Raw genomic sequence first — 9,917 nt, 5'->3', positions numbered from 1 at the left:
CGGCGGCGGCGCGGCGCGAGGGCGGCGCCGCGCTGTTCGGCGCGCTTGGCGCTGTCGCTGGGAAGCCGGGCCTGCCCTGGGCGAGCTGGCTGGCGGCGGTGAATGTGTCGGACGACGTCCTCAAGGCGTCCGCGGATGCCGAGCCTGAGTCCGAGGGCGGCAGCGGGGGCGACAAGGATGTGGCGGCAGCGGCTACGGTGGCGGGGGTCGAGGTGATGTGGCTGCCGCCGCTGCTGCGGGGGTTGGAGAACTGCCTGACGAACTCCACAGTGTCCCAGGTGAGGGGGTGGGGGTTGCGCACCTGTCAAATGACTCTTCGTACAACAGCATCCTGTGGGAGTGAGCTGTGGAGCGGCTTTACCGCCCACGCTGACCGCCGGCACCATGCTGTGTAGCCCATGCAAGGCGGCTCCGCTGGCGCGTGAGCGTGCGACCCTCTCCCTACCCTTTCCCTGTTTATACCATCGACCTCCCTTCCTTGAGCCCATCCCGCCGGCGGTTTGACCCCACCACCCGCGATCTCATCGCCCAGCTGCGGCAGCGCGCCCTGGACGTCATATCACGCGCCCTGGACGCGGCACGGACGGCGACGGGCAGCAGCGGCGCCGCGCTGGTGGCGTCCCTCGAGGCCGCCGAGGCGACGGCGGGGCCCGCGGCGGCGGCGGCGGCGACGGCGGCGGCGGGGGCGGCGGCGGGCGCGGAGGCGGAGGCGGGTGCGGGTGGGATGGGAGCGATGGAGGTGGACGCGCGGCCGCTTGGGGCGGCGCTGGATGGCGCTCTGAGGGGCGTGGTGGACCATGAGCCGGCGGCGGCGCTCAAGGCGGCGGCGGCAGCGTTGCTCAAACGGCTGGCGTGATCGGGGAGGGTGCTCGTTGAGATGGGCTGGGCGCGTGGGATGAGGGATCTTGGGCATTTATGCTAGGAGAGATGAGTGCAGATAGGCGAGCAAGCTGACGGTCCTTCAGTACAGGCTCCTCCTCACAGGCTCAGGGCATCGGCCGGCCATTTGCGGTGCAAACCCGAAGTGGTTGATGGCTGTCAACTGCTTTGTCGAGGGGCTGCGCAGTGTAAACGCAAATGAGGTCAACTGAAGGCAAGCGTCTTTGAAGAATGGCGGTTCAAGCAGCATGGGTGGTCTGTTGCAAGCATGCACCAAGCTCGACGCCATCACCACGCGCAGGCATTGTCACGCAGCGGGAGCGCTCACCACCCTCTGTGCACGCAGCTGAGACAGCCATCAGCAGACGCTCCCTGAAATCAAGTACCAATGTAATAAAAAGCGCTATGTTGTCACCAATTGCCGCCTTCGAACCCATGGCGGTGCTCAGTACTTTAGGGCGTAGCCGCCCGGGTCCGGCCACCAGCGTTTGCTTTGCACGTTCTCCGTGAGGCGTTCATGTTGGTACGTTCACACCTCGTGATTGAATGCGTTTCCTTGTTTCGTCTTTCTTGATCGTTCACCACTTGATGATAGCCTCAACATTGCCGGGAGTGACACAAAGTGAAGTGACCCGCGCAAGGCTTGCAATACCAGTGCGCAGGCATGAGGCGCGGGCTGGCGTTATGCTTGATTATAGCTGGTGAGTTGTACTGGCTTGGCTGTGCGCTGTGCAGGGAACATGGCTAGGGCATGCAACGCTGAGGTGGTGCTCGCCCATGAGCACCACGCTCTTGTATGAAACGGGCACCCCTTGATCACAGCCCCGCACGCAGCTTGCCTTACTGACTGCTACGAGCGCTGCTGTGATCCTAAACCACAACAGGCGGCGCGTTGGCACAAGTGCCGTACACGCCAGCAGCTGCATACCTTGCAGGGGTGGCGCCTGTCGGGTATGCGCCCGCTCCTTCCGCGGTAGCAGGTGAGCTTGGTGGCAGAGGACCTCACGAGGAGCGGCACAACAGACCTCTCTTCCACTTTGTGAAGGGCCGGCTCCTGTTCTGGTTCTGCACAGCGCGCATGGTGCGCGCCATCAGTGTGCCCCCCGACCCATCGACCGCTGCCATTCGACACACATGCCTGCGGGGGCCGCTTCAATGCACGCTTCAGCCGACCACGCTGCGCCCTGTTCCTCTATTGCAGCAGGTTATGGCTCCGTGCCAGGATATGGGTCCCAGCAGCCGTTTGCCGCTCAGGGCGCTGCGCAGCCTATGGCAGCAATCGGTGCGTACGCCCCCGCCCCAGGGGCGGCCAGTGCGTTGCCAGGCGCCTTCCCAGGAGCCCCAGGTGCGGCAAGCGCCGTCACCTGGATTCATGCATGTTGTGTCACCAAACCCCACTTGTTGGCGTGATGTGCTATCAAAGATCTGACACAGGCGCACACACTCCTCATGTCTTCTTGCTAGCAGTGCACAGCAAGCACTTGAACAGCCGCCTGCATCTTGGGCGCACCCTCAAATGAGTCATGTCCTGCCCTCGCCATACGGCCCAGGCGCAACCCTGATGATCCCAGCGGCGACCTCCATTGCTGCGCCCCCGCCACTCGCGCGGCCCCTGCGGCCGCCGAGCCCACCCATCCCAGCGGATGGCAAGTGAGTGACGCACTCGCACTTGCAGATAGATGTACGCGTGCATGCGTGTGTGCGTGCGCGCTTGTAACGGCCGGGGCAAGCGTCTGCTGAGCCTGCCCATTCTGTGGGCGTGTTGCACTGGCTCGTATTACAGTGCAATTCCTTCAGACAGGTGCGCGATTTGGAAGGTCTCACTTACCTCTCGAGTGCACCAACATCACAGTCAACCAAGCATCAACGTCCCGCGACCAACAAACCCCAGGTTTGATCCCCAATGGGACGACCTCAGAGACTTCACTGACACACGCGACGCAATTGTAAGTGTTAGCGCCCCCACTGCTTGCCAGGGTGCAGGCGCTTGCTGCAGACGAGGACACTGAGATTGAAGCAAGCACGGTACCTGGTGCTGAACCCTGACTAAGAAAGGCTTGCCCAAGTGCACGGGCCTAATAGACTGCTGATTGTACGCAACAAGTTCAATACAACCCAACACCGCGTCACCTCAGCCAAAGCACGCACGGGGTTCTAAAAAGCATGGGGTTGACTGATCAGCGGCCACAATCAGTCTGAGCGAAGCCGCGCCCGCCCGGCCGTTTGCAGGTGTCAATGCAAGTTGCGGGGACGCCTGAAGGCGTGTTCTGGTCCCAGCAGGGCTTCAGGAGCGCAGTGGCAAAGACCGCAGGCGTGCCGCCAAGCGCGGTTTACTGGTACAGGGTGCGCCACGGCGACCTTGTCTGAATGGCCAGTCGCTTGTACTTCCCCACCTCGCCCCCTCTACATCAGCAGTGGAGCAGCGCATGTGAGGCTGACGCCACCGGCTCAGTCCTGGGCACCCGCGCTGACCCGCTAGCGGCTGTGTCTCTCACCAAATCACCTGGGGTGATGCATGCCTTCCCCGCGCAGGTACTTCCAAACAGGGATGCTTTCGGTCGGACCTTGACCGAGATTTCATTTGTGATCAAGGTGATGGGTTGGCCGATTACGCACGCTCGGGGCCCGCCTTTCTGTGCAACACTTGTTGTGCACACACAGTAAGGTATCTTGACAAAACATACCGTGGGCCTGCCGCAACAAAATTGGAAACGCAGTCTAAGGACCCCGGGGCCGTCATAGCCAAGCTTACCATCGAGCAAAACCAGATTACAATCAAGAACAGGATTGGTGAGATGTCGGCCGCGTGCGCTAGCGCAGGCGGGCAACTTGCGCTTCAATAAAACTTTTTAAGTCGAAGCCGCCCTCAAGTTTGGCTGGCTTGAATCCTTTTGGACAGGAAGAACGAGCATTGCCGCCCGCCACTCAGCGCTCGCCTGGGTTACACGGGCGCTCGAGGCGCAACACTTGATTATGTGTAGTCTGCTTCTGACTAAAGGTCTGTGTCCTGGCGCCGCTTTCCGTTGGCTGTGCGAAGAGGAGCTGAAGCTTGAGCTAATTGGTGAGCTCGCAGGGTGGGGGGTTGGCGCGCGCGCGCGCGCGTGTGTGTGTGTGTGGAGGGGGTGTGGTCAGGAGTTGGGGTTGCACCGCTTGTATTGGCGTTTGTGGTGGTGCTGGGCATCACGGTGGGTGCAGGCCGAGTCTGCTCACATGCAGCTCCTCCGGGGTGCAGGGGCGGCTGGCTGCGCCTGCCTGCACCAGATGCGGGCGGACGTCAACCTCAGCAACCGCCTCATCCCTCCTCGACAAAGCCGCGGCTCCGGCCACCGGGTATCTTGACGCTTGCAATCCTTGCTGTGGCCGCGCGTCCGCCTTATCCTGTGCAATCAACGTCCTTGCCATCGCTCCATTTCTTCCACAGGCAACACCCTGAGGGCGGAGAGTCCTACAGAATACACCGCCCGCAGCAAGGCAGGCACGGCACCCCTGCCATCCAATGCAATGGTTACGAACGCGGGCGGGATGAGCGGCCCTGGCGGCGGCGGGATGGCCACGGGCGCTGGGGGGCTGCAGGCGGGGCTGACCCCTGGCCTTGGCGCGGGTCTGGCAGGTGGGCGAGGGCGGCCGACTCGGTTTAGTGCTTCCAGGGCAAGGCGTGGTCATGTCTGTATCTGGGTGGAAGCTGCGAGCAAGCGGGACCCAGGCCTTGCATGTGCAGGCGGTTGCAATCACACGCAGCAAATTGCAGGGTTTCTGGCTGAGGCAGGGATGTGAAGCTCAGCCGGTCCTGATCAATGTCGCTCCGCCTGTGTTTCAAATCCATACAGCCCCTGGTATGGCTGGCCCCGGGCCGTTACTGCCGAGCTCTGGGCTCACGGGCGGTGCTGGTGTCCTTGGTGGAGCCCCTGCTGGCGGCATCGCCGGCAGCTCGACACTGGGTGCGCTTGGCACCAGCGGCGCCGCCGGAGGCGCCTTGCAGCCGCTTGTCAGGAGACGTCAGCAGCAGCCGGAGAACGGTGCCGAGACGGGACGGCCTTTGTGGATGGCGCTCGTATTTGCGCTCGTTGCTGGGGCGCTGCAGCTGGCGTGAACCACTTGAAAGCTTGGGGCAGGCAAGGCTTGCGCCTTACGCAGACAGCAGTGTGTGCTTTGTCCCACATCCTGCAAAAGGCGGCAAAAACCAGCAGCTTGCGCGATTGTTTCTTCTACAGCATTTGCACACAAACAACGGCACTTAATCGAGAATTTGCACACTGGATGATCGTCATCATGGACGTAGTCGTTTTGAAACACCTGTTGATCACATGTGCTGACCCTGCCTAAAAGATAATGTGTCCAACCGCGAGTCACCCTCAAGTCTTGGCCAGTACCATAGGTCAGCCGCAGGTCGAGTGTAAGAGGAGACCTACGTGCTGTACGGTGTGTGAGGCCTCTTGCAGAGTAGCAGCCCAACTATTGAGCATCAACCAAGGTGGCACGCAGCCGTGAGGCCGGCTTCACAGCACTGCTGACTTCCGGGTCAGCAAATTCCTCACTACCTGCATTTAATCCAATGGGCTTCCGTTGCAGACTCTCGTCTCGCAGCCAGTGTCAGGGGAGGGAACTCAGGAAAGGACCACAGTTGCCACCGCAGCCATGGATCCAGGGTGGAAGCCACCTTCAACGCGGAGGTGTGGCTATGTCGGGCTGTATTGTATATTTGTGAAGATGAATAAAGATGTGCCGTACTACTAGCAACTCATCGTGATTGCCCCTCGAATCCCTGGAGACAATGTGATATGGTTGCCTGCCAGCAATCGGGCGTATGTTCACTGCTTCCCAGTGCAGTTCGTGTATTCACAGTCTTAGGTCTTATTCGCGCTGCAGGACCACGCTGCATCCCACTCACCCCTTGTGCACCATCCACCGGACGCACCCACCTGCCGTGTCTTCTTGAATCGGCAAACACGAGACGAATCACCATGCAGCGCGCTATGTCGATCGTATCGTGCCTAGTGCTCTATGTCCTAGCCGTCTCCGGCCAGGCAGCAGCGGCCAAGTGCGATCCGCCCTGCACTCGCAACGGCGCTTGTGTAGACAGTGAGTATATGCGAGATAAATCTGTTTGTATCTCCAAGCCTCATGCTGAAGGGCAGCGCCTGGACTTGTGCTCAGCCCCGCCTGCGCCAGTGCAGTGCGGCTGGGGGTGGCTGGCCGCCTGGGAGGTTGCACATGCAGCCTGCTTGGTGGTCAGACACCTTTGAGCAGCCACGGACGCGCAGCAACCTCGGTGCGGAGAGTGGCAGCGATTCTGCTGCACTGGCTGAGTAAGATGTGTGCCCCTGCACAAACAACCCCAGCGCACACATGCATACGCCCCCGCCCACGCTGGCGGCCCGTCAGTACACGCGCCCGCAGCCACGCCTCACAGCTCGCCGTCCTCACCGCCCACACCCTCCTTAGACGATGGTGTCTCTTACTGCAAGTGCACCCCGGGCTTCTGGGGAGAGACGTGCGCGGCGGTTTACCAGGGTAAGGGGTAGAGCACATTTGGCAGGTTGTGGCACCTGCGAGGCGCGGTATGGTGGTTGGCAGTACATGCACATGCACATGCATGCCAGTCATATTTGTGTCATCAACAAACACACCTGAGGTGTGCCACAGTTTTGCCCGTGGGTCAATTCAATTGTTGGCGCCTTCCTCGCCTTGCTCATTCGCAGAGTGCAAGAAGGGTGAGGCCCTCTGAACATGGCCGCGAGGCGGCCTGGCATCCAAGACCTGCCAACCTGCGCAGGGCAGCCTGTTTGCCGTTTGCGACATCAGCAAGCATGCTGGTTGTGCAGCAGCAGCAGCAGGAGCAGCAGGAGCAGGAGCAGCCACAGCGAAGGCGACGGCTGCGGCGACGGTGGCGGCTGCGGCTGCGGAGGCAGCGCCCCACGTGTGCAAGCACGCACGCAAATTTGCAGCTGCAGCCAAACCGAGCCATAAGTGCCCGAACAGCAATCAGGGATTTTACCTCTTTAACTTTGCCTTGCTCTGCAATCACAAATCCTTGCCAGGTCTGGTGTGCTACAACGCGGGGAAATGCGTTCAGGACCCCAGCAAGCCTGACCAGGAGACCTGCGCCTGCGCCAGTGAGTGCCACCCATCAGGCTATCACTGCGGGTTGGCTTGGCTTTGACCAGGACATACAGCTGCGTGGCCTTGGTGCATGGAACACAGCTGCAACCTGCATCCTGTGCACCGCGGCCGCTCGCCCGCCCTACGCCCGACACGGCCGCCCTGCTCGCTGCAACACTGTAGAGGGCTGGACCGGTTCAACGTGCAAGGTGCCCCAGGTGATCTGCGGCAACAGTACCCTCTCCTGCATGAACGGCGGCCAGTGCCTGCTGGACGAGGCCGTCAACGAGTACTTCTGCAAGTGCCCGCCCAACCTGCGCGGCCGCCAGTGCCAGTTTGGCGTGAATGAGTGCAAGGAGGGCATGTTCTGGTGAGAACCCCGGATCGATCGCCATTGGCCTGTGCTGCAGCTGCGAGTTGCTTGTATGTCCGCACTCACCAGTTGGACATGTGGGGCTTGAATCTGACTTGGGACCGGCTGTGCTCTTCTCGTTTGCGAATGGTGTCAGAACTTGATGCTGACCCTCCCCCCACGCGCCCACCTGCAGCATGAACAATGGGAGGTGCCAGGACGAGGGCAACACCTGCCAGTGCCCCTCCGGCTTCTTTGGCATTCACTGCCAGAACAACGAGAGGTGGGGGCCTTCCTGTGCAGCTGCGCAGAGGAAATTGTCTTGCGTATGCTACTTGTGCTCCTCATGGCTCAATCATTGATTCGGTTGCAAATCCAACCACTCACCATTTGCAGCTGTCCCTCCAAGCAAGCGCTCCTTGACGATTCCATACCCAAAACCGCCCCCGCGCTCCCACAGGGACCCCTTTGCCGACCTCATCCCCCGCAAGACGCTGCCCACCTACGCCATCGCCCTCATCGTCGTCGCCGCGCTCATTGCTGTCGCGGCTATCGGCATGATCGCGTTCCTGGTGGTCCGCGAGCGCCGCGGCCGCCCCTACTTCAAGAGTTGGCAGGAGGGCACCGGCTCTGGCCTGCAGGGCACGCTCTAAGCCCCACAGCGCATTCACATGGGCGCAAACGATTGGTGGGCTGGCCCTGCAGCGATGAGGCGTGCCTCGTGTCCTTCTGGCTGCTGAGCTTCATATGCCCCCAACAGGGCTCTCTGCTCGGGGCCAGGCGTTTGAGCGTAGGCCACCGCCAATGATGGCAGCGTGCAATAAAAATACGCTTGCCCTGTAGATATTGCGGCGGTTCCTACCACTCTGTGGTGGCATGGTTTGCCCAATGCCTTCTGCGGCACGTGCGCCAGGCTGGTGCCGGCCATTTGTCGGGCGGCCATTGGCGTGCGCTTTCTCTGATGGCAGGCTTGAACGCCATGGTGGAGAGCGCGCGGGCGCATGCATTGCTCACAACAACTGCTGCCAGGATGGAGCAGCAGGCCACATGACTCACTTGGACTGCTGCGCTCGCTGTCCATTCAAATTGCGACCCTCGGCTGCCCGGAGCCCAAGTCCGCCTGCGCATTGGTTTTGGGGCGAGACAAGAACGCAAACGCACACACCGCAGCTCGCTTCTGTGCACAAGGCGCTGCGCTACGAATTGCATTTGATTCAGTGGTTGCCTGCTGCCAATGCCTCGCGGCACAAATTCACTGCATATTTCTGTAAAGAATGACCTGTGACAGGAGCATGTACGGAGTAACCTATTGGTGGAGGCTTTGCCAGCACAGTGACGTGCAGGCCCCCCATGACATTGTGCCATGTGTTGACTGGTATGACGGGTCGCAGTGCCAGTCAATGCTGGGCGAATGCTGCTGCTGCTGGTCGAATCCTAGTCCTAGTCCTACTCAGGGAGCGTCCGTCCCGCTGCATCGGCCGAAGCGGCGCTCCTGGGCCGCTGCACCAGCAGGCGCGAGTGCCCAGCAATGTAGGAGGCCAACATGAGCTTATATGCCGGGTTTGAAGGCCGGGTAAGCCGTGTAGAGCAAAGCCTGTGTTCATCCCCCCGCTTCAGACATCAGGAAGTGCCCTTTGCCGCTCGAGACATAACACTAAAAGCAGGAGGATTTCAAACCTCGCATTCACGTACGCGCATACACGGTCGTCACCCGCACCAAGCCCGCGACTTCCCAACGACTTCCACACTTCAACATACTGTGCGTACACACGTCGTCTTCCATTTGCACATTTAAGTACAGCTCACTTTCAACACCTGGGTTTGTGCCGGTCAGCTCGCAGCACAACAATTGATGCTGCACAGCATTGACAGTTGCTTGATGTTTGAACACGTATGGCATCGCCACGACCGACTGACTATCACTATTGCGCGAACGCCATTAAAGGAGATTGGATTTGTTGTGTAGATGACGTTTGACGCAGGAATGCAGATTATTGTTGAACCACACTGCCCGGCGACGGGTCCGGTGCTGCAGTAGCGCAAGTCAGGCCTGATTGCAAAGGCCCAACACGCCCTCGCTGGGCGGAGCAGTGACAGCACGCGGCTCTTGGGAGTGTGGTTAAACACTACCTGCCGGCGTCTGTGGCTGTTGCGGTTGGGCGCCTCTGCCAAAACTGGCGGCTCTGGGCGCGTGCAAATCAGCCACAGCTGCAGGCGTGCCGGGCAGCTCCAGTTCAGGAGGAGTCAAGGTGGCCGTTGTGCTACTTTGAGGAGGTGTAGCCGTCGCTCAGCTACAGCAAATAGATCAAGCTGATCTCCTCAAAGGAAAGCACCCTCCAAAACAAAGGTCGCCACAGGCTCCAAAAAGGGCGAGAGGGGCTTGCCCCCCCGCCTCAGGAACACTCCCTCGTGACAGTGATAGGCCCCCATTCATGCTTTGCAGCCGCCAGCTTTCATTGCTTTTTGGAGTGCATATGCGCACGGTCAGCTTTACCTTGCCGCCTCCTGCATTGGCTGTCGGGAGGGCGTTCGGTTATTGGTGCCCAGCGGCATGTGGCGCGCCCTGGGGCACGTCCCTGCTGGATGG

At 60.8% G+C, this 9,917-nt stretch overlaps 2 protein-coding genes across 2 annotated transcripts; both read left to right on the top strand.

Moving 5' to 3' along the window:
- Positions 1 to 215: 215 nt before the first annotated feature.
- Positions 216 to 856, top strand: MNEG_5079 (hypothetical protein; the record flags this gene model as incomplete). The annotated part of the gene is made up of 2 exons (XM_014046449.1): positions 216 to 278; positions 533 to 856. The coding sequence occupies 2 exons, from the start codon at positions 216 to 218 to the stop codon at positions 854 to 856; spliced, it is 387 nt and encodes a 128-aa protein (XP_013901903.1).
- Positions 857 to 5,840: 4,984 nt separating this feature from the next.
- Positions 5,841 to 7,983, top strand: MNEG_5078 (putative Neurogenic locus notch; the record flags this gene model as incomplete). Its single annotated transcript, XM_014046448.1, has 5 exons — positions 5,841 to 5,958; positions 6,918 to 6,992; positions 7,162 to 7,348; positions 7,527 to 7,613; positions 7,791 to 7,983. The coding sequence occupies 5 exons, from the start codon at positions 5,841 to 5,843 to the stop codon at positions 7,981 to 7,983; spliced, it is 660 nt and encodes a 219-aa protein (XP_013901902.1).
- Between the last annotated feature and the right edge of the window lie 1,934 nt (positions 7,984 to 9,917).

This window comes from Monoraphidium neglectum, assembly GCF_000611645.1.
Source record: "Monoraphidium neglectum strain SAG 48.87 unplaced genomic scaffold scaffold00739, whole genome shotgun sequence".
Taxonomy (NCBI): Eukaryota; Viridiplantae; Chlorophyta; class Chlorophyceae; order Sphaeropleales; family Selenastraceae; genus Monoraphidium; species Monoraphidium neglectum.
Note: the sequence above shows the minus strand (reverse complement) of the source record. Positions and strands in the feature narration are given on the sequence as shown.